We start from the raw sequence: 25455 nt of genomic DNA, 5'->3' as shown, positions 1-25455 counted from the left end.
TAGCAAGTATTGTTAATGAAACGTACCGTTTATGGTATCTAAGAGTGTAGCTGTTTACAAACTATGCAGTCAATGCATGGTTTATCTTTCTAAAAATAATCATTAATTGTATCTTTTTCTTTGTGTTACTGAACTTTCATAAACATTTTTCCTTTTACAGTCTTAGAGGTAGCAGGTGCAAAATATTTCATACAATCTTCAGTAATGCAGATAGCTACAGTTGCATACAGATACACGGATATATATAATACTTTCTCCCACTTAAAATGGATCTTTTGCCAGTATAAACAGTTTAGCGTATGTTAATGATTTAGGCAAGCGTTTAATATTAAACTCTGTTTTCTCTGTGCTGCCTTTTTTGTCTTGTTTTGGCTGGTGAACTTTGTGTTGGAGGTTAGCATTTGTTGCTGAAGCAAGTAAGACCACCCCCCTCATGAGAACTGTTGTTTTTTAAAGTAATCTAGAACAGGCTAGTTGAATTTATAATTCTACTGAAAAGGTTATGAAACAGTCTAAATTGGCTCTGACTGCAAACTTTGACCTGTTTGGCTGAATTGTGGGAACTGTGCCAAAATTTGATATAAAGCAGTTCTGGGAAGCTCTTTAAGATTAAATTCCAGGACTGCATGACTGATGTGCTAATGATATACTTGTGATATTAGGCAAGTGTTACTTCAACACGGTTTTAGTCTTGAGCAGATCATTCAAGTAAAAGTAAAAATTATCTCCGGCTTGATTTATTAAATTTGTTGCATCTCAATATGATTTTAAAAGGCCCAGTTAAAATTTGGTATCCTTTGTATATTCCTTTCTCTGCACCTCTCTGTGGTGAGCTACCATGACTTCACAAAAACTTTGTTACGCTTTTTCTTTGGGGAAGAAAGGTAGAAAAGAGAAAAGGTTCTAACCACAGAGTATCTTAGTATGGATTTCATGAAGCTTTTCAGACGGCGATCACTGAATCAGTTTGTATTCAGCACTCTTATAATATGTGGATGTTTTAGTCGAATTTTGAGAAGGGAAGTCTGTTTAATCGTACATTTCTTCACTTCTTTAATAATAATGAGACATTTGCTGTGGGAATGCTGAGGTTTCAATGGAGAATAATCTCTCCAGAATCCATGGCTGACCACCAGCAAACGTGGTCTGTTTTCTTCATTTATGTCAGAAAAACTTCTATATTCACTCAACAAAGAAAAAATTAGCTTTATTTTTTTTTCTTGTTTATTTTGTTCTTTCTTATGCTTTGCAAAAATGCACTTTTTTTTTTTTTTTCAAATTAAGTCATTTCTAGATTTGAGAAAAACAGTATAATAGAACTTGATTTGGCTGAGTTGAGTGTTGCCAGTGTCCTGATATACAATGCTAGGGATTCTCATCTCCTGTTCTGTGGTCAGACAAGTGAATATTCCCTAAGACAGTAGTCACATGCAGGTTAAAGGCATTTTTATTAGATTTCATTTTTACTTATATTCCTTTTGAACATTGGTACAAGTGTTGTAGGAGTGTCACTTCTTTTATGGAAAGGGGAACTGGAATGGTTTTTGAAACCCTCTCTGTATTACTTTAAGAAGATTAACTGGAATATTATTTTCTTAAAGTAATAGTAAAGTAGCTCAAGTATTTGTGTGTTAAATGAGGCTTCTATATGAATGCCCATCAGAAATTTGACTAAATCATTGCTGACATATACCTTATGCTGAATTCTCCGCATCTGCAGTTACTTTATTAACTTTGCAACAATTAGTACAGGTAGTGCCCTCTCGAGTATGTCAGTGGAGTGTGTTTGCACTTGCTCTGTGACAATTTTGTAATTCTCTACTGTTCTAACTTGTTGGTAAAGTGAGGAATCTCCATTTACAGGATTCTTGCTGAAGGTGCTGTGGTAGCTACAGATGGCTGCATGTTCATTGATTTTGCAAGCTGAACTAGATGAAATAGTGGAGATGCGACTTCAAAGCAGCTGGCTGTCAAGTGAGGAAATGATGGCTGAAGTTCTTGCTGAGAATAGGAGTGACAGCCCAGAAGGAAAAGGACACCAGTTGCTGTGGGTTGCAGCTGGGGGGAGCATATTTATTAAGTAGAAGCCCTAGAAATCAAGTGTTTGAAGGTGAAAAAGGCGCTTTTCATCCTGGTCTAGGGCCTCTCTTGGGGGATAGCGTGGAGATTAAGCAAGATGGTGGATAGACTTTTTTTTTTTAAATCATTTTCCTCATATTTGATTAACTTCTGAATATCTCAAAGGATAATTCATGAAGTTAATCTATCATGTATCATCAGTTGATTCAGCACTCTGCTTATAACTCATGCAGTTTAGGATATGTCCCAAAGTAGTTTCTCATATTGAATGTTATTCCCTGGAAAGAAGGAAGACTGCTCAATGCCTGTTGTCCCGAGGTATTGAAAATAATTTTTCAATGAATACTTACATTGTTTTAAAATGAAAGTTGGCTTTTGGCAGTAGTTAGAACTCAACTGCTTGAATTCTGTTCCAGACCTGAAGTAGTTGTATGTTAGATTTACCCACTCCCCACCCCCCGTCATACTGTTACTCTAATAAATTATACTATGTCTCTCTACAAATCTCATCACCTGAATGTACCAATTAGAACCAGAGATAAGAAGCTGGTAAACACTGATGATACCGTTGTTATTTAATTTGTCTTTGTTAGACGTAATGTAAAATTGACTATCTTTTATGTTTGCTGATTTGGGTGCTAAAGCATTTCACAACCGTAAAACAAATGTACCAGAAACTATAACGTTGTTCAGTGTCTAGGAAAACCTATTAAAGGTCACTATCTAGTTTTGTTGTCTTTGGGATTTAGCTTTTACTTCAAATCAGGAAAGTCTGGGCAGTGGAAATGATGCTTGTTTCTGGACACAGGATTAAATGACAATCATTAACCTACTTGGAAAGCATGTGCTTACAATCTAGCCCTCTTGCTAAAATTGTGTAGCAGAATTTTTCTTTTTTCGTACCTGGAAAAAAAAAAAAAAAACAAAAACAAAAAACAAACAAACCAATAACCTTGCTTTATTTTTGTTGCTTTAAATTTATTAATAGGAAATTTTGAGAATTAATTTGATTGTGTCTTTCATGTATTTTAGAGTATATGTACAGATTTTTTTCTATTTACTCTGTGGGACTATTCATATTTTAATTTCCTGTGGTTGAAAAGTAAGAGGGGATAGGCAGAAATGTGTTGTGCTTAATTCAGAGATTCAAAGATGATAAAGAAATGAACTATTTGGATTATTTTTTGTGACTACATGAGTGACATAGATATTGAGAAGTAGCAGAATACATGGCTGATTTTAAACTAAGTGATGTTGACTGTAATACTACCTTTGGATGAGTTACAGTTTTTAGTTTTAGTTCTCCTTATCATCATCTGTTACTATATCTTTAGCTGGTCTGTCTGGGGCTACAGCACTGTGTGCTGTGACTAAGTCTTTTCAGAATTCCTGCTTCATGAGATGGCCCTCCCATACTGTAAGGCCACTTGTTGTTGGGATCTGGTAGCCTTTGATTTGACTGTATTGGACTACACATTGCAAGTTTGTGCCCAGGTAGCCAAGGTTGGTCGGTGTCAGGGACCTGGGTTGTCTCTGGTTATTACTCTCATAGTGTTTGTGTCAACCTAAAATCTTACCAGCAATTTTTTTTTAATGTTTTCTTGAAGACTGTTTATAAAGAAGAATAATCACACAGCTCTGGTAATTACTATACCTTAATTATATTAGCATTGTAAACTTTACAAGTTACATTTATAATTTCTTCAATAAAAGTTTATGCTTGGTTTGAATACTGATTTTTAGTTTTTTAATACTACTTCCTTTTAAATATTTATTATTCAAAGTTCTGTATCACTCATTCCATTGTCTTATCTCCCCAGCTGGAAATTTAACAAGCTGTTTCTAAAACCTTGACTAAAATTTATCAAGTCTTGTTGATCCAAAATATCCATATTCAGTCACTGCTATTTAGCTCTGTTGGACTAAAAGGACTTTCTTCATGAAATGTGAATGTCTCACTCGTTATTCTCAGAAGTATTAAATAGAAATATTTGGTCATATTTCCTGATTTTTTTTTTCTACATTATTATTTAGATTTTTATCACTTCTACCTAAAAAGAAAACAGTTTTGCTGTTGGTTTTCTGTGCTTCTAGCTGATTTGGCTTTTGATTTTTGTGAAATTGGCTTTTTCTAGTACCAGCTAAACAAAATTTAATTTTTATTTAATAAAGGGAATTTAGTTTTCATGAAATCAACAGAAGACCACACCTACCTAAGCAACATCTGCACTTTAGTTTTGATGCCCCTTTATTAATCGAGAACTGGGATGATAACAATTTTCCTTTCCATAGATTGAACAGTGACTGATTTTCCAAAGTGATTTTTAAAAGCATCTGGGTGTGTTAGAGCTGTCACTTAGTGATGCATCTCCAAAGTCTTAGAATGTGAATTCCCCTGTAGTGTGATCTCTTTACCCTAGCTATGGATGTTGAGGGAGAAACTCCAGTGACTTGAATGGCTTATAGTAGGCAATGGCAGGCCTGTGATTTATCTATCAGAACAAGGTATATTTTCTATTTTTTTTTTTTTTCAGGAGCTGTATACATCCAATGATGTATACAGCTGTAATTTCCACTGTATCTTCAATTTTTTTAAACCCAGGCTGTCAGCATTTTTCCATCCATCTCAGTTTACAACAGCGTGATTTCATCCACATTCTGATTTCTGCAAAAGATGTAGGTTCTAATTCAGCTGATTTTGGGCTTTCTTAATAATCATACAATGTAAATTAAAAGGATAAGAAGTTTTCTTCTACTGTCAGTGGACTTCAGGGTTTTTTAGTAAATATTCTAGATATTATTTAAAAATAATGCTTAGGAAAAAAATATTGCTACATCTTCCACTTGAATTTAAAATTACTTTCCAGTTGCAACTCTGTGTGGGCTATTACAGGACTTTTTGACTATCTGGTAGGAAGAAGAGCATTAAGGTTTTAATTTCAAAGCAAACCCTCAGATAAATTCCTGGCTGATTAATCAGTTAATGTCTTTTTAGAGCATGTTTTTCCTCTGCGGTGCCTTTGAGGGATATTTTAATGAAAACTGTCTGGCTTGAAAGTTGTTAGCTGCAGCAGGAACTTAAAAAAAACCTGAAAGGCATAATTTATCTTTCAGTTAATATACTTAGTGTAAAGTATCGTTTAACCTAGTTGAAAAGTGAGTGAACAGGAGTTCTTCAGGATTCTTGACTAAAGTTCTGAGCAGCTGAAAAATGAAGGTTTTCAGCAGGTTGAATCTGGAATTTAGGGTGAATATCTTGTCATTATGAGATAAACTGTTGGTATTTTGCAGAAGTGCAGTTGCTTTTAAAAATTTCCTTTTGCAGCTTAGAAATTTTGGGGTTGGCGGGTGGTGTTTAGCTTTATGGTAAAGGTTTAAGGTACAATTACTCAAGTAGTGTTAAACTGGTTAGACACTACAGACCCACTCAGACTTTTTTCAGATTATAGTATTTTATCTGAAATTGGAAAGTTTACTTAATTGTTTACATGGTTAAAATTTAACTGTGGCAGGAAAAAAAAAAGCCTTTTTGTTTGAAATAAATTTCTTTGTTTTCTTTAATGTGTAATATGCATTTAGGATTCCTGTTTCTTTCCTTCCTTTCTCTGAAGGGAACTTTAGGTCTAGAGCAGGCTTATATCTGAAGTACCAGTTTGATGTCTGAAATTAGATGGAATAAAGTGTAAATGTTGTGATGACTTAATGCAGAGTTGTTATCAAGTTGTTGTATACGGGAGGTGGTTGTATGGAAAAAAAAAAAAATGTCCTTAATTGACAAGTGACAAACTAAAAGTGAGCCTTGTAGTAAAGAGAAGAAAAAAAAAAAGGAATAATGAGATTTACATTGATTTCAATAATACTGATTCTGTTGTGAAAGTATTATAGTTTAGAAAGGAGATGGACAACAGATCTGAAGGTTATCTCTAAAAGTAAAGAAAAAGTCTGACACTGAAACGGAAGTCTTTTGTTAGATTGACTTTATAAAAATTTTTTAAATTTTTTTTTTTCTTACACAAAATGGTACATCATCACATAAATTTCCAGCGAATCTTTCAAAGATCACTCAACTTTTTTCTTTCTTTTTTCCAGTTGCATTAAAATCTTCTAACTCTTCAAGACCAGAAAGAAATGGCATTCAGGAAAACTGTAGAACGGCAAAACGTGGAGAAGGGATGCAGATCCTGGAAGGAGAACTCTTACTGCAGGTATGTTTTGCCCTGGATGTATTAAATGAAGATTTACTTTTTTTAATTAAAAAAAAAAAATCGAAAAAAATATTATATTGTATTTAATGTACCAGTCATTCGTGGATGAGATTGAAAAAGGAAGTTTTCCTATTGTGAAATTCTTTCCTCATTTTCTTTTGCTTAATACTATACAGCTCTTGCACTTAACTCTGGTGGTAGTAGAGGCTTTGGTTAGACTACAGTGTCCTCTTAACATTTCCTAAATAATTTCTTAGAGTTGTTTTTTTCACATTTCTCTGCATCTATTGTTAATAAAGATATTAATAGAAAGAAACAATCTTCATAATGGTCAGATAAGTTAGTCATCTACTGTAAATTTAGTGACTAATTGCCTAAAAAAAGCAATTTATCTTTTAAAGACTTCAGGCTTGCTGGAGCTTCTTGCTTTCTCAGTGGTTTGAAAGAACTCAGAGTTCATAGTATAGGTTCAGGATAAATTTTAAAATACTTTCAAATACTTTTAGCAATGTGTACTAATGGAAAGTATTAATAAAAAATAAGGCTTTTAAAAATTATATAGGCTGGTTTATAGTCTGTTTTAATGACCTAGAGTGTCAAAGTACATGAAATATAATAATATAATACTAGGTCCAGATTAAACTCAATAAATTACTAATATAAGTTTTCCAATGTTCTAATTAGTTTCGCAAAATAGATTATACTGTGACCTGCAGCTCCATTTGAGATATGTTGATAACGTGTCTTGTACACAGGTTTCACACTGATGGATCTATCAGAAGTGGCAAATCATTAGGTCAGTCAGAGCCAATGGTTTACTTAGAACAAAATTAATTTAACTGTTCAAAGGGTAGAAATGATAACAGGTTCTAAGAATCCCACAAACAATTACTGTATACTAATGCTAGTTGAAAATTGCTTCTTAACCAACTAAAAAACTAGGATATGTATGTAATTTCTAACCTTAAGTACGACAAAGAACTGTTTCAGAGTTACTGCAGGTGAACAGCTTTCTTTTAAACAGAAATTATCTAAAAAGATACAGTATATGGTTTATATTGGAGATAACTAGATTTCACATCAAACAGATATTTTTTATGTTTCTGAATGGAGGTTATATGAGGTAACTGCGTTAGCAAACTTATTTCCAGTATGAAAACTAAATGGGTGATACACTTGTTACTGTAAATTCTGCCCCTTTTGTGAAGTAAGTAGATTAACTGAATTTCTTAAATTAATTTGTTTTGTAAATATTTTAAATATCTAAAAAAAAATCATGAGAATTAATATGTAAATAGTTTTCTTAGGGAATGTAAGAAATGATGCATGATGAAAGTGGGAATTTTCTACGAGATACTGAGCATTGGTAAGCTGTAAATATTGGTAAAAGCCTTCCCTTCTGCTAAAGCTCAGAATCCTTTTAAGTCACACAGGTTTCCATAAATTATAACTGATGACGAACATTTCCTTTTTATTCTCTCTCTGTTTTTCGCAAAGGTGGTATGAATAGATACTACATTGTTTACTGTTGTGTTTATTTGTTCATTAGATGTTTTTTCTTGTTTCCTAACAAACAGAAAATTGTGCCTTTAATTACCAGTATAGATACTGTCTTACCAAGACAATATATTATAGAAGTAGAGATCAAACACATAGATATGTCTTCCTTAAAATTAAGCTGTATCTCCTTTAAAATTATTTAAATTATTTCAAATTCTTATTTTAGATGCATAATCTATTACAGTCTAAGCAAGTTTATGGTAGGAAGTACAAGTCAAATGTTGATCTCTAAGAAATTTTTTAAATATCTTAATTCTCCCCAGTAGTGAACAGCTTTGTAATTGCCTTTGTATTAAGAATATTGAGAGTACTTTTGTAGAAGCACAAATATTATCTCCAATGCTCCAAAATAATAAACTGAGAAATATCATTAAGCCTTTAAAGATAATTATTTTAGGATTGCATTTTGCCAAAATCTTGGTCAGAACCTGTCTCCCCTTTATTTGGTATATTCTGGATACCTGCATGTTTTAAGGAATTTCCAGTAATTTCTTGGATTTGATTTTTGGTCAAACAACTTGCGTTTTACATAATTTTTGGTTTACAGGAGGCATCTGATTTCTGTAGTAACAATCCTGCTTCAAGATGAACTGCATACCAGAGCCACTGTAACATGTGATTGAATTCCAGGTACAGGAGCTGTACATAGCTTTGTACGAAGCAGAGCAGAATAACCAATTTTAACATGGGGGCCAGAATCAGATACCGTGCAGCTTGCAGGCTTTTTATATCAACCACTTGAGATGAAATGCCCTGCGGTCAGCAGAGGACACAAGCACCTGCCATTGCGACATTCTGCTCCCTTGGAATTACTGTGAACTTTATCAAAACCAAGGACTAGCTATGCTATTTAATTTCAGAATTATTTTTTTAGATCATGCTGTGTTCAGATAAAGGTCACCGAACTTATATGAGGAGTTTTTACAGAGTTCACAACTGTTCATGAGAATAGATTGAGAAATGTCTATACATTAAATAGGAGTGCTTCACAGCATTTGAAGACCAGGCATTTAATCAGATATTTAATTTAATTAGACTGTATTAGTAAAAGAACAGGAAATAGTAAAACCATATCTATGCAAAATATGGAAAAGCAACTAGTGATAACCATAGTGTGAGACTGAGAGTTACAGTTTTTGGAAGAATTATGCTGGTTTATAATAAAAATATATTATGTTGTTACAGTAAGATATAGGATATACTTCACTTAACATTTTCTATGTAACAATAATTTTGCATAATAAAGACTTTTAAAAAATGTGTTTTGAGTAAGCTGGCCAAATTTGACTTTGAATGCAGCTGAGGAAATTAAGTGGCACAATATACTTAATCCAGTCCCTTGAGACAGCCTTTTGTTAAACCATGACTGAAATCCATAGAAGTAAATCAGCACCTTTCAGATGAGCTGCCAAGTCACAAATGTACTGTTTGCTATCACAACAATTGCCATGAACCATATTGATTGGGAGTTCAGATAAATGCCCTTTGCGTGACTTTGTGTAAGGAGCCGCTTTGTCTGCTGCTTCATGGAGGGGGAAATCTCTTCAAAAACATTGTTTACTTGCAGCAGTCTGGTTGTGCAGAGGTTTTCTATTTTAAGGAAGCTATAAAATGTTTTCTTGGACTATATAGGGTATCTTGATTTCTTGATTTCCTGTCCACTTAGGCCCATCTGCACTATGAATAGAACAGATTTGGGGACTGGGTTGGTGACATGGCTCCCGTTCGTGCTGCAGGCAGCTCGGTGTACCGAAGGCTTGAGCCACACAAGCAATGTGAACGATGGTTGATAAACTTATAGTTGCTCATACTGCTGTCCTTCACCTCCTACCGTCAAGAGTAATTAAAAGTCAACAACAGGGTTTGGCTTCTTCCCTGAATTTTCCAAAATAACTTCTTTTTTTTTTCATTAGATGCGATTTTCGTCATTGTGCCACATACACTGTAGAGAGATTCAGTGAAGAATCCTTCAGTTTATGCTGTTAAATAATGATATGTTTTTGCATGCTTCACATTTTATTGGGAGACTAGGCTATAGGTAGACTTACAGCCACAATAATTATCTGGAATTTTGTCTCTGAAGCTGACAGATTGGTGTGTTTCCTCCCCAGGCATTAAATGGTTTTGTATTAGTTGTTACGGCCGATGCTCTGGTTTTTTACGTCTCTTCTACTATCCAAGACTACTTGGGGTTCCAACAAGTAAGTTTATTTTTTCCTCTATTTTTTTTGCAGAGGTTTTGCTTAATTTCAGAGGGCATCAGTGTTCATATTTACAGTCTGATAGTCTGTGTAATAAAAATCTCAGTTACGTACTTCAGGTTGTATTACTTTGAAACCATATTACTTTTCTATCAGGTTACATAGCAGAAATGGGACCTCAGGCCAAGCACAACAGGAATATAATTTCCAAAGTTGAGTTAGGCAAGATAGGAAATTTTCACACTTAATTAGTCTTTACTGGAACAACTGTTTGAAATTTATACTGTGGTGTTACCCAGTTTATGATGCTGAGTGAGACATAATTCAATGAGAAGGTAATTATTTTAATAGAAACCTTTAATACAAAATTAACTCCATATGCCTTGAGGTTTTACGTATCAACTGAGTGATTTTAGTATTTTTAGAATTTTAGTGTTCTCTCGCTTGTATTTACTTAATTTGTTTACTTACTTATTTCAAAACAAGCATTTGTTATTTGCAATTTACGGTGCAGATCACATGGCTAATTTTCTTGGGCTTGCAAACCAGGTACCAAAGTAGTAAAGACCAAGACCCAGTGGCACATGTTGCCTTCCTTCGAAAACTCCTGGGATTGGTTTATATTAAGATGATAGAATCTTAGTCGTAGTCACCAATTTATATCTTTGAGTACTGGATGGTGATAGATTCAGTTGCTGTCTAAAAATAGGGAGAAACACTGCTTGGTCTGCAATTTTAGCTTACTGATAAGAGATTGGGGAATGTTTGTGTAAAAGAAAATATTCTAAACAAAACATTATTATTCCTGGGACTAAGGATTCTTTTGGTGCAGGGGAATTAAGGAAAAAAGCTTGGAAAACAAATTGGGCATAAAATTTGTATAGTAATGTTAATAAATCAAGTGCATGATATAGAACTGAAGTCTTAAAGTAACAAAAACCACCATTTCTGGCAATTTATTCTGAAAAATACTGATTCTTTTATGAAATTCATCAAAGCAAAATTTGAGCTGGCCTTCTGCTTTTGCCAGCTCATCTTAATTTCTTTAGATCTACGTTTTATTTTAAATATTTTCTGTTTATATAATGGTTGGGTTTTCGATCAATGCAGAAAACAGGTAATTTAATTCCTCTCAGTTGACTGAGGCTTTTTTTTAATATTTTTGGTGGGTTTTTTCCCCTTAATTTCTTTTAACCACTGGTCCTGGCTGTTGAAGTTTTGCCATTTAGATCACATTCCTAATCATGCAATTGGTGGTGATATGAGTGCTTAATAATTACAGATTTCAGTGCATCCTTAAGAAGTGACAAAGCTTTCGGGAAAACAAAACCAATGTTCATAATCTACTTGTCTTAGTTTTGGAAGTTGTTTGGTTCAGGGTCTTTGGCTTCTTTTGTATTTCTGTAGCACCTAGAATGAGTCAGGTCCAAGTACCAGCTGGCAAGTACTTTAATTACAAGTATGTAAAATTAAATGATTTAAACAAAACTTAAGCATAACAGTTCCAGGCTTGGTTAGATAAAAGCAGGTAAAGAAATACTTGATATAATGTTATATTTTTTCTAAGGTAGTATTATTTTTTATTACTGTTTCTCATGTTTGGAGTCATGGGTGTGACTAAATTCTTCTCTGTGATGCTAAAAATTGTTTGGTGAAGCTTTGACAAATGCATGCAAATCTATGTTTTTATCCTTGACCAAAATGGATTTTGCTATATCCATAGAAGTGTTGTCAACCAGACAACTTCTATCATATTGTCATATAAATGTCTTACTCTTTTTCTTTCCCACCTTTTTCCTTTTTGTACATAGTCTGATATTATACACCAGAGTGTATTTGAATTGATTCACACAGAAGATAGACCTGAGTTTCAACGACAGTTACACTGGGCATTAAATCCTGCTCAGTCTGCAGATTCTGGACCAAGCATACAAGGTGAGAATCAAGCCAGTTTGTGTATTTGCCTGTTTAGTTTCGGATTAGTTGGGCTTTCTTTACTTTCTGCTTAGTTGGGCTTTCTTTACTTTGTGTAAATAAAAAGTATAGATTCTTTTATGTGAACAAAGAAATACATAATATCTTTTAGACTTATTTGAATTTTATGTATGTGTTTAGCCAACGGTGGGAATTGCTATTTTTTTTGCACTTGAAATAAGCACTGCTATTCGTAGCACAGCACCATTAAAATACTAATTATGGTTTAAATTGGGAGACTTCAGTTTGGAGCATAAATGACTGAATGTCTTGCATGTCTGATCAGTAGTCCTGTGGTAAAAAGCAAAGCAAGTAATCCTGCATGTTTATGTTGCACAGAGGACAGTCATAAGCAGACAGTTTCTTTTGGTGACATTTTCTATGTTTGCCCTCTTTTATATGGTTTGTCTTTAATCACTGTTTGAATGAGAAAGTGATTTCTCTGATGTAATGATTGCCTTTTTACATCTGCTACTACTGGTTACAAATCATATCATCAAATTTATTACCTTAGGAAGGCCAGCAGACAACAGCTTCTTTAGGCTCTTCAGGCTGGTAGATCCATTTAATGACTAAGAATGTGTTGGTTACAGTGTTAATATACAGAATAATGCGTTCCTGGTCATGGAAGAGTTTCTCTTCCACATCTGTCACTGTTGTATGCGGGCTACAACATAGACCAGTACTTCTCTTAGGAAGAAAAGGGAAAGAGGAATAAAAGATGAAACAGATGAGCCTTTAAAACCAAATAGTGTGCTTGTTAGAGCATCAGATTGTCACGTGTTATTGACTGATGCTTAAGTGACCTGCTATACTGCGAAACAACTAAGGAGAAACACATTGCTTATATAGTGGAACAACGATGTGTCAGTACAGATAGTTATATGTAATATGGGAAGCATATGTCTGCCTCATAATGACAACAAAGCCGTTGAGACAACTGTCATGCCCCTTTTTGAACAACAGTTGTTTAAATAGGTAGGTAAAGTGCTCTGTTACTGTCAGTTACTTGATTATAGATTAATTTTTTTAATCTGGAAAAATTACATGTTATTTTTTAATAAATCTACCATTCATGAAGCAACTTGATTTAAAACTCTAACAATTTCATATTTAATATTTTGGAGTATGGAAATGCCATGATTTGATAGAGAAATAAAAATCAGCAAATGTTTTTTACTTGTTTGGTGCTCAGCTCAGTATATTTCAATTTTCCATTTAGTGGTCAACTTTGTTATATCACCTATGGATCAATCTACACGGTCCAATTGAAAACATGCTACACAACTAGTTAATATTACAGTTTGGTATAGCAAACAGCTGCTGGCACTCAGAAACCAGGTTTTTATGTGATGGCTGACTGTTTGCTTTAAAGTGGTATTCTATAGTGCTTAAGTGAGTATGAATTTACAAAAGGTTGTATATGAAAAGTATGATGTCAGGCTGACTTGGCATCAGTTGTGACTGAATGACAGGAAGTACTGAGCAGGATTACAAACAACTGTTTGTTTTGTACCTTGTGTTTCCAACTTACTAAAAGCTGCTAATTATTTTTGGACCTCAAGTAGCATAAAATGTTTGGATGTTGAGGATTTTTTAAACTGAATTCAGATGTATAATAAAGGATAATGATATGATCATAAGAACCCCCTCCATTTTTGCTAATTTAATTAATTTATTTTTAAATACATTCAGCTAGCATTATATAGATATTTATAGATATAATTGTGCTCAGGCTTAAGCAGATTCCAGCCTGAGTCTGGAAACTAATTCTGCTTCAGTTAGCCTGGGCTGGTTGTTTCTCTCTCAATACTATGGTATGCCCCTAGACCCCTGGTTTCCTCTGATGTTCATGTGTTTCCCAGACACTCCTCCCAGTCTTGTCATGTTCCCAGAGAAGTTTGCGAAATTCTGATTTTTTCAGTCCCAAGTATCTGCTTTGGGGCCCTAAGTCTGAATTATCTTTTAAAATTCGCTTGCTATGCAACCGTGTATGGTCTTGAGGTTAAAAAGAAAGAGAAGAACTTAATGCACAGCATGTTCTGCACATCGCTCCTTGGTGTTGATGAGATCCAGTGTGAGCTTCATGAGGGAAGTGGGTTCTAACCCCTGTAGTATTAACTGGTAGTTTTGCTCCAGGGATTGCAGATGCTCTGTAAGACTCTTTAGTGAGTCACTTCTCCAAGATCCTGGCACTAAAACCTCTCTGCCTCCTGTCTGGCTGGGAAAGTGCAGCAGTATTCCTTTCACGAAGATAGGAGGCTTTGGCTTGAAACCCATTCCCTCCTGTTTTGTGTTCTGTTCCCCCTCATCTTTCAAGATGCAGACTGTGGTGCTTATTCTACCAAAGCCTTAGTCGCTCTTGGGACCTGCCCATTTTACCAGGGAACTTGACAGACACTTGGGAGAAGTCAGATAAAATACCTGCATTCAAATTCCAACTCTGCATTTACCAAAAGAATAACACTGAGTTGCTCCTGTGACAGAAATGTTGATGGGCATGCCTACCAATGCCAAGGACGCCAGCAGAAAGCCTTGAACTGCATATTGGATACTAGAGCTACACTCGTTAGGCACTCCTCGGCCAGATTTATCTGAGTTGGAGGACTTAATCAGAGCTCTTTGAGGACCCTGATACTGATGATTAAATCACAGAATCATAGAATACCAGATTGGAACGGACCTCAAGGATCATCTGGTTCAACCTTTCTTTGCAAAAGCACAGTCTAGACAAGATGACCTAGCACCCTGTCTAGCTGAATCTTGAAAGTGTCCAGTGTTGGAGAATCCACCACTTTTCTGGAGAGATTATTCCAGTGGATGATTGTTCACATTGTGAACAATTTTCTTCTTATGTCCAGTTGGAATCTCCCCAGGAGTAATTTGTAACCATTACCTCTTATCTTCTCCATGTCACTCTTTGTAAAAATGGAGTCTCAATTTTCTTTGTAGTCACCCTTTAAATCCTGGAGCATGGTGCTAAGGTCTCCTCTAAGCCTTCCCTTCTCAAGGCTGAACAAACCCAATTCTCTCAGCCTTTCTTCATATGACAGGCTTCCCAGTCCCTTGATCATCTTTGTGGCCCTCCTGGATTCCGTCCACATCTTTTTTTGTATAGTGAGGACCAAAACTACATGCCCTCCATGAAGTTGCCCATAGTCTCATTAATCTCAGTGAAAGAATCGACTGAACAAACAGACACAGGACCTTTAAAGTACCCTAAACTATTTAGTGCTCTCAATATGCTCCTGCCTGGCCAGCAGCATTTCTAGTCAGCTCTTCTGAGAGTAGCCAACTGTTGATACCAATTTCTTTTGGTCTCATTAGCTGGCACCTTTCTCAGTAGTAGCTGGTCTTTCAGGAATAAAATTGTGGCAACAGAAAAGGAACACAAAAATTGGGATTGCTTGGAGAAATTAAAAAAAAGTACTAGTGGCTTCCTTGGACTTCCTTGGCACTGGTATTTGTGAAACACAAATTCTGATATATACAGTGTGTTAACGGTTTTGAGTTATGTATATGTGTGCATTCTCAAGGATGTAAGAGTTGGCATTTTTTGAAAGATGAGTTGGGATCAGCAAACTGTTTCTTTGACTTTCCTTCGTAATCACTGCTTCTTCAGAGAGCATCTAACCCATTTCATCACCCCTTGGAGAGGCACTGCCTGAGAAGTGTTGAAAATTCTTACCAGCAATTAGGCAATTAAAAAAAAAATAAAATCGGCAGCAATAGGAAGGAAGTAAGTTTGCTTTTGGCTGTTGAGAACCATCCATATGACAAGTGTGAGAATTTGTTATTTTCTAATATCAAAGTTAGGTGGTAACTATCTTGGACTACAAGTGTCTGAATTTCTGTACAAGTGTGATCAGCTCACAATGGTGGCTTTGGCCAATATGCTGTTCTGTAGATGGCTGTACTTTCAGATTATCCCTTTTCATACACACTATCAGCTAGGGCCCTTTTTCTTTACTGCCTACCTTGAAGTTTGTTCAGCCAAAACTGACCTTGCATAGCAGCTCTTTTAAGGAAGAAAAAAAAAAAAAAGGTATCCCCTGATTTTATCTAAAAAGATGGATAACTCAGCATTTTTGTTGGATTTACATGGCCTTAGATTGCAAGGCCTCCTGGTGAGCCATCAGCAATCTCATTTGACTCAAGTTCAGTCCCTTCAATTAACAGGAGATTAAATTCAACCGGCTTTTTGTCATGATCTGTTTGCCTTTGAGTTTGATTCGCCATTGTACAAACCACCTCGCCTATGCTATAAGTTTTTCCAGCTGTCCAGGAGACAAAATTATGTTTGAGAGCACAATGTGATGTGTGATTAAGTGACATGCTCTCCCTGACTTCATCTCCAAGTCTGGAAGGTGAATATGTCTTCTTTCTTAAAATTTGTATTCTTCTTTCTCCGTACATGGCAACCAATTCTCTTGGGGAATGGGGACTATTTTTAAAATTACAGAGTATTTAGCACTCTAAAATAGCATTTTACACTGCTTTTTCTTAATTTTATGCATGTATGAATTCCTAGGCAACAGCCAGTTTGTGGGGTTTTAGATGCATTACAAACAAGATCACTTTGTTAAGTTTGCTGTGAGTAGACATGCTCTGGTACCTCTGTATATGTACTCTCATTCAGAACATATGTATTCTATCAGAAGTTTATTGATTTACCTTCTGTTTTTACTTTATATTCCAAATGTTTAAATCTGTTCTCTAAATGCCGTTTAGCAGCAAGTGCTTGTCCTGAAGTGGCAGAAGAATATCATGTTGTTATCCTAGTTATCAATCATGTTTCTGAGTCTTTTTGGTTTGTTTTTTAGTTTGTTTTTTAAACAAACAAGCAAAACCCACACAGCACAAGTATTCTAGGTTCCTCTGAGAAGTAACTATGGTGTTTTCCTGTTCATCACAGCCCAGAAATATTTTCACTATTTGGTAGGGAGTTTTTACATCTATTAAAGAAAGTACATTGATTTATTGTGGTAGTTTGCTAAAGAAGCTTCTTCTTATTTATTGCTACAGCTTTCACCTGACTGTCTGGAAAGTGACAGTTTCACAGTTTGATACCACCTGCTGAGCTTTTGAATACTCAGTTCCTATAATTACTATGCTTTTTGCAGATCCTGCCATTGCAGAAACATAGGTGTGCTCTCTGCTGAGAACTCTACTCTCTGCAACTGATTCAGAATCTAGATTGCTGACAAACATAATGAATAAATCTAAAAAAAAAAAAAAAAAAAACCAAAACAACCAAACAAGAACCCAAAACAAAACACCAAAAAACACCTCTTAAAAAAAAAAAAAAATTCCATACAGTTTTCAAATACCGTAGCCTGTAAAGCATAATCCCATTAGAAGAACTGATATTTAACCTAGTGTTGTAATTAGTATAGGTTCTGAGGATGTTTCCAGTTTACATTGTTCTTGCTTAGGTCATGACCTACCACTTTGTTTATGAGACGGAAGAGGATTTGTTATAGATAGCCTTCACTAGGTGTTCTAAAAATAATCCTTATAAATAATCCTTTCCTGTAGGAGATAATGGCTTTTCACAGCCAGCAACCTATTATAACCCAGACCAACTTCCTCCAGAGAATTCTTCCTTTATGGAAAGGAATTTCATCTGCAGGTTACGATGCCTCCTGGATAATTCATCTGGGTTCCTGGTGAGTATGAAGTTATGTAAAAACTTCCGCATATGCTTGCAAGTTGGAAATCTGCATTATCCTTACAAAATGTACAGAAACTTATTTTATTTGTTAAGTCTCCATAGATATCTGAGCTGCTTGAACCAGTATGTTTCAAATAGTGGCACTAAATGTGTCATCTTCACCATGTTGCTACAACCAGGTGCAAGTTCTCTCATTTCTCATGGCTCAGATTCCTTGGTGAAACATGAATAAGCATCTGCTTTTGTAAAGTACTATGTGATTTGTGGATAAAAAAGCATTACAGAGATTATTTTCTGTTGGGTATCTTTAGATGCACTAAGTCATAATAAATAGCAGAACCATAGTTTTCCCTTACTTGGGAAAATCTGTGCTTGCTCTTTTAATACATTTGTTTGTTCGTTTGTTAATGCTGTAGATTTTAAAAGAAATAGGAGTTTATCACCCTCAAGGTGATACTTCTTACCAACAGAATTGTTTACATAGGGTTTTGCAGTTGTATACATTTGCATCCTTTATACTACTGACTGACAGAAATGCAAGAGAAATAATGTTATGTTAATTGTATGTATGTGTAATGCCATGTTCATTAGAATATTAGAAGATCCATTTGGCATTTGCTATAACATACTTGTTTGGGTTTTGTTTTTTTTTAACAAAACAATCTTTCCATTCGTTCTTTTTGCAGTGAGTTTATTAGTAGATCTCAAAGTGACACACTGAGGGGTATGACAACAGTGTTTTGTACTTGTTAGCTAACTTTTGTGTGTGCCATGCTACAAAGCTTGATTATGATGGATCTTAATAAAAACCTGGTTTACATCATAACAGAAATAACTTATTCTTACATATGTCTAACATATAACAATTACTCTTTTTCTCATCCTAAGGCTATGAATTTTCAAGGACGATTGAAGTTTCTCCATGGACAAAATAAGAAAGGGAAGGATGGTGCTACTTTGTCTCCTCAGCTTGCTCTGTTTGCAGTAGCTACTCCCCTTCAGCCACCATCTATCCTTGAAATCCGAACCAAAAACTTCATCTTCAGAACTAAACACAAACTGGATTTCACACCTACTGGCTGTGATGCAAAGTAGGTGTAAATCATTCCATATAATACTCTTAACAATTTGCTGATGAGATAGGTTTCAAATGTGTATTTGAAATATAAAGCTGGCTACTGTTTCAGTTGATACAGATGATTGTTTAGGAACTGTTAAGATTTATCACTTCAGCACTGCTAGGAAGAGAAATGGAATTGTCATAGTGTACTTCCTTGAAAGGGCATATTGTTTTCTGACTCTCAATCATTAAAAGGCAAAACAGAAAAACCCTCCCAAAACCCCCCAAAACAAAACAACCTGAAAGACAGAATACTAATGAATAAGGGAAGAAGAAAAGCTTAATGATTAACTCTGGTTGAAATGTGGTTTTAGAAGTGATAGAACAACTGTTTCATTATCTTCTATATGCGTATTTTCTCCTTCAGTTAAAATAGATGTAAAATACAATAGAAATGCTATTTACTTCAAGATAAACAAATTAAGGGGTTTTTTATACTATGACTTTTATCCATTTTCAAACCATACTTTTCTCTAAAGAAGAACTGGAAACACTATTGCATTACTAGATCAACATAACATAACTCTGCATCAACATGGCAAGAAGCCATTAAGATGCTTCTTTATCAAAAGAAAAGTCTCTGGCCTCCTTCCTTCTTTCTCCCTTCCTTCCTATTCTTCACTGATAATGCTTTCAGCTTTCAGACTCATTTTCAGTGGAATCTCATATGGATTTCCATGTCTACTGATATGATAATGTAGAGTCAAATTACTCTGTATTCTGTCTACTGATAAACCAAAATGTTTTTCTTGGGTTCTATAAACTGATATGAGCAAAAGTTAACAAAATGTTAACACAGGCTTTTCTTTCCTCTGCTTGATTTTTTTTTTTTTTCATTATGCTTCACTTGAAACCTTCAGTTTTTGTCACATTTTACACTTTTGCATGTATTGTTCCCCATCCCTACTTTTACCTTTTTTTTTCCCCCTATCTTTGCATCTCCATTTCATTGTTACAGTCTCTTTTTGCACTATTTCATTCTAGCATGCATCTCACAGTGCTCACACAAATGCTGTTAAGTTCTTAATCTCCCTGACCTCTAGTAAAGTACTGTAATTTGGCTACCATGGTCAAACATGATTTTATTGCCAGTATTCTTCTGAGGCGTATCTTAGAAAGCTTAAATGCAAACACAGGGTTCCCAAACCAGTCGACAGCAAAAGGGATGTAGTTTGAGATATGCCCTGTTTTGAATTTCAAGCTATTAAAAATACTAATTTAGGCAAGAAACTTCAGTTAACTGAAGATAAGCCCCTACTTAATTCTACATGCAAGCACCTGTAGGTAAATGCTATGAAATAGGGTTAAGCAATGTCTTTTATTGCAACAAATAGGAGCTGCCTGATATAAGTGAATATGTTCAAAAGTATGGAATTCAGAGTCCAGCTGAACTGTAGTCTTTTTTTAATGATCTAATAATTTTGTGAACCCATTCCTAGTCACTGAAGGCAACTTGGAGGACTAGTAAAATTTTTATGATTTGTTAATTTTATTTTTTTAGAACTGTCATGCTTCTGCATATAATTGATATTGCAACAAAATGTAGTTAGCATTTGCGTCTGAAATGTTCTAGCCATAATTACCTTGCTTGGCATTCATTCTATGAATTGGTTCATGAGCAGTGTCGCAATTTTTTGTTTTTGCCTTCCAGAGGAAAGATTGTCCTGGGATACACCGAAGCTGAACTGTGTATGAGAGGAACTGGATACCAGTTTGTGCATGCAGCTGATATGCTTTATTGTGCTGAAAATCATGTCCGAAGTAAGCTTCATTCCCTAAGAAAGGGTGAAAAATCAAAGCATGTATTATATTCATACTGAAAAAAATACTATGAAGTATTTTTTACTTATTAGTCATTAACAAAAACAACACCATTTCATGTGATATTTTTTTCCCTTCCTATAAAAACGTACACCAGATGAAGAAATATTTAATATTCCTATCCAGACCCTTTTGTGTTATATATGTTATAACATGTTATATATTCCAGTTTTCGCTTGTCTCACTTCCTTCTCTGCTCAACCCAACTTCTGTTATTTCAACAACTTCCTTTGGGCAAAGGGACTATTTCAAAGATAGCTTCTTAGGAAGTCAAATAAAGCATTGTCTTTTGATATCAGTGTAAGATTTTTAATAGAAATTAATCTCTGCTTTAGCATGCTACTGTCCTACATGTTTCTGGTGTTGATTATTAGCAGTTTGATTTGGTTTAGGTAACAGCTTAAGGAGAGAAGTATAATGTTTTAAACTAAGGAAAAAACTATCGGTTTTCTGATAGGTAACTATTTAGTAGACAACTTCTTTCTTTACTTTTTTGTTAGCTGTAACAGATTTGTCTTTGGAAGTTGCAGAAACATCTTCAAGATATTATGGTGCTTCTCCTTTTCTACTGACTTCTTGTGAAAAACTTTTTCCTTTTTTCCCCCCTTATATATAATTAAATAACCCCTCTCATTAGATTGGTTCTCAACCTATCTTAAGCAGGTTTTCTGTGTCGGGTATAGCTCAGTCACTGTTGCCTCTCAGTGGGTTGGTTTGTTTGTTTGTTAAAGAATAAGAAAGAAAATATTTCCAGAATAGAATTGGTTGAAACCTTGGTTTGAAATTTTGGTTTTAAGCCTTGTCTTAAAACTCATTTTGCTCCATTTCTGATGCTAAAACAAAAAGGAAGTCCTGTAGCAAGGATTATTTTGGTTAGGATTCTTAAACTTTCCTAAAATTTTTTTATTTTATTTTTCTATCTAGAAATGCAGTGTTTTCTGCAATGTACAATGAAAATGTAGTATGTTTATCAAGCAGTGATAACAAAGTGATATAGGAAATGAAAAGTAATGGATTTTGAAGCACCTCTACGTTAAACAGTCAAAATGTGGAAAAAAATGGATTGAGAGTTAATGTGTCTTCTAGTTTCTTAAGTAATAGTCACTTTTTGGATGTAAAAGATTTAGGCTTTTGTCGTTTAGATGTTCTAGTACTTATTAGTTTCTTTTATTGCAGAAGTCATGGATGAAGCTCCATATAGGATGTTGTCAATCTGTGGTGGATCTCTTACTGTTGCTTGCAGTTTTGTCTTTTATTTTACCAGTAAATTAGACATCTTAAAGTGATCGATGGTTCCATTTCACTAGGAATACATTAGTGCCACACAGAAATGGGTGATTTGAGGACGTGAGATTTGTAACATTGCTCTACAAATGGGATTATTTTCATGATATGCCAGATTTTCCTATTTTTGCTCACTGGACAGTAAAAAGTATGCTTACTTTTTCATTCTAGTGATGAAGACAGGTGAGAGTGGAATGACTGTATTTAGGCTTCTAACCAAAGAAAATCGATGGGCCTGGGTACAGGCAAATGCACGTCTTGTCTACAAAAATGGAAGACCGGATTACATCATTGCCACACAAAGACCTCTTACGTAAGTCATCATTGTGTAAAGCAGGATACTTCAAAAACTGAAAACTTTTCAGCTTCTTCATAATCAGAAAGGAATTCTTTACTTTTAAATAAACACCCTTTAAATCCCGAACTCCAAAAAGAAAACCTCTTTAAATTCACTAATAAACATTGAAAAGAATTCTGATATTTCAGTACTTATTTGGCGTAGTCCTTTATGTGTAAAACTTTAGACATTTTTATTTCATATAATGAGTAAGAGCAGCAGTACAAGCACCAAGTTACTCCATCCGACCTACCTTTAATTCAATATCCCTGTTAGCAAAAATTAAGAAATCCAGCTGCAGTTATGTAGAAGAAACAACAGATAACATAAGGAAACTAATTCCTTTATGGTGCTGAACTAAATTCTACATAATACGGAATTCAGCATTATACAGGTTAAATAAGTTTTGCTAGGGAGTATGCAAAATGAAGAGAAAGAGATATTTCGGTATTGAAGTATTCATTTACTTGCTATGCCAAGAAAAATATAATTCATGGAACAAAGCCCACTTATTTTAATTTCAGCTCCTAATGCACAGAAAATGGTGTATGCTATCTAGATTTAATTACAAATGTAATGTGTAAAGGTGGTATTACAGTCATAAGCTCCTTATTTCATAATCTGCTTCTTGGTTTAACTCAGCCAAATTGAGCTGGAGTAGCTAGGAATTTGAAAAATGCCTACAAATAGACTAGTTTGGGTTTTTTAAATATTCATTCCAGGGGGCAAAAAGATTACAGTAACTGTTCAGTACTGCAATATAATGTTATATATATGATTTACTTTCAGAGATGAAGAAGGGGCAGAACATCTACGGAAGCGTAACATGAAGTTGCCCTTCATGTTTGCCACTGGTGAGGCTGTGTTATATGAGGTATCTTTCCCTATGTCGAGCCTTATGGATCCATCTCAGCTAAAGAATAAAAGCATGACAGGAAAAGGAACCAAAGCAACTCTACACAATGATACTGTAGATCCAAACTCCCTCCTAGGTGCCATGTTAAGGCAAGATGAGTCTGTGTATCTCTGCCCACCAGCATCACATAAACTTTCCTTTGAGCGGAACTTCTTTGCAGACAGCAGGGATGAACTGGGCAGTGTTGTTAGCAGTGGCTGGACAGATAATCTTCTACCTGCTGGAAATGACAACATTCTCAAACGGGAGCTAATGGAGTGTTCCCAGGGCAGTACTGTTCCACTTCCTGAAGACAGTGCAGCGCTCTTTCAAGATAACAAAACCAGTGATTTGTACAGCATCATGAAAAATCTGGGTATTGACTTTGAAGATCTAAAGTGTATTCAGCAGGATGAGGAGTTTTTTAAAACGGAATTATCTGGTGTGGATGATATTGGGGACATCGACATAACTGATGAAATCCTAACGTATGTTCAGGATTCCTTAAATAAGTCTGACTTCTTATATTCAGGCTGTAACCAGCAGCAGCCCCTGGTCCAGAATGAAGGTTGCTTGGTACAGCAAGAGTTAGATCCACATCAACTTCATCAGCACCAGAAACAGCTCGTGGAGCAGCAACAGCAGCAGCAGCTCTGTCAAAAGATGAAACATATGCAAGTCAATGGGATGTTCACAAATTGGAGCCCTGGCACCAGCATGCCTGTTAGCTGCTCACAGCAGCAGCCCCAGCAATATGTATTCCCTGGCATGCATGCCACTACATCTGAGTTATCTTACAAATCAGAAGTTAACACTTCCCCTTATGCGTGTAGGCAAGAGTTTATTCCTTACAAGCAACCCCCAGAGACAATGCCACAGCTTTCTAATTTTGCTCAAATGGATTTTCCTGTAGCAGGTTTTGACAGATCGACCTATTCTGATTCTTCCAACTTGGAGGATTTTCTCAGTTGTTTTCAGCAAGTCCCTGAAAATCATGATTGTGGGATAAACTCTGAGTCCATTGTGCTAACTCCACAAACATGCTATGCAGGCGCTGTTTCTATGTACCAGTGCACTCAAGAAGCACAGCCCAGCTGCGTGGATCAAATGCAGTATGATCCTATGATGGCAAGTCAACAAACGTTGCTGAACAAGGTAAGGAAAACAGCATTGCTACATTAGTTGCATTTTGAATCGTGTTTTTATTGTTTTGTACTGGGATGCGGAGATTGTCATAATTAAATCGCTAAATTTGAAACTGATGGGTTAGTAGTGTGTGGATCCCCTTGCTTTATTTGTTCATTAGATCGAAGAGAGTTGCATTTGGTCAAGTTTTTATGTACACATACCCACATGCTGGTAGCTCTCTTTGGCAGTATTAAAGCAAGAGCGAGTGAACTAGTCTGTTGTACCTACCAGTAATTTTCCCAGTAGGAGCAAAGGAAAAGCAGCTTGGTCAAAAGCTTGGAATTTGCTTGCATACCATTTTTAGAGGAGTGGAATGATGTTAGTAATATTGTCTCGCACATTCATTTTTATGAAATATGTTGTAAGGATACAGAAAAATATCTTGGTTTTAAAATATTAGTGTTCTCTAGCTACTCAGATTCTTCAATGATCTTAGGATTGCTTAAAGTATCAGATTATAATATCATATAAATACTATGAAATATTATGAACTATTGCATTTCTACACACAAAGATACTGCAAAAATATTTTTTTATATTGCCATAAGTGAACATCAGCTTGTTCCTCAAGCTGCTGTCTAAATTGTCTGTTGAAGACAAAAGAGCAGGAAGAAATTATTTTCACAGTAGATGAACTGGATTTTTTTCACAATAAAGGAGAATGCACAATAAAAGTGGTAGAAGAAAGGAGCCTGGCTGTAGCACAGACTACAGTTTTGAGCACAGTTTTTCACAGGTAAAATTAACTTAGAAATAAAATTCAAATACTAAGACATTTCTGGATGCTGAATAACCTTTGTTGAAGTACTTTAAGTTGTAGTATTTTATAACTGTTAATGCTGCTCAAGTACAGAGCCACAATTTATTTTTATTACCTCAGTTAATGTTCTAAAGTACTGATCCTACAAATGCTTATGCACAAGCATAAGCATTTACAGAATTAAAGTATTAATTGGCATTTAACCTACACAAGACAGAGGTGAGGAGTGCAACCAGAACATACGTAGGTTTTTGTTATGCTTAATGCAAGTACCACATATATATTTTTTAAAACTGCTTCACTAGTGGAAAAAATATAATTGCAGAATTGCAGAAATTTAGCTGAAATGTAGGACAG

At 35.1% G+C, this 25455-nt stretch overlaps 1 protein-coding gene across 2 annotated transcripts in view; it reads left to right on the top strand.

Moving 5' to 3' along the window:
• Positions 1-25455, top strand: part of AHR (aryl hydrocarbon receptor) — a 66511-nt gene that overhangs the window by 35367 nt on the left and 5689 nt on the right. For both annotated transcript variants that reach the window (XM_042801799.1, XM_042801798.1), the window contains 8 exons: positions 6169-6284; positions 9956-10045; positions 11857-11980; positions 17558-17688; positions 18582-18784; positions 20465-20574; positions 22090-22231; positions 23045-24305. In XM_042801799.1, the coding sequence (XP_042657733.1) occupies positions 6169-6284; positions 9956-10045; positions 11857-11980; positions 17558-17688; positions 18582-18784; positions 20465-20574; positions 22090-22231; positions 23045-24305 (2177 nt within the window). The remainder of the gene's footprint in view (positions 1-6168; positions 6285-9955; positions 10046-11856; positions 11981-17557; positions 17689-18581; positions 18785-20464; positions 20575-22089; positions 22232-23044; positions 24306-25455) is intronic.

This window comes from Tyto alba, unplaced genomic scaffold (genome assembly GCF_018691265.1).
Source record: "Tyto alba isolate M040663 unplaced genomic scaffold, T.alba_DEE_v4.0 Super-Scaffold_38, whole genome shotgun sequence".
In the NCBI taxonomy this organism is placed as follows: domain Eukaryota; kingdom Metazoa; phylum Chordata; class Aves; order Strigiformes; family Tytonidae; genus Tyto; species Tyto alba.
This window is presented reverse-complemented; position numbering and strand designations above follow the sequence as displayed.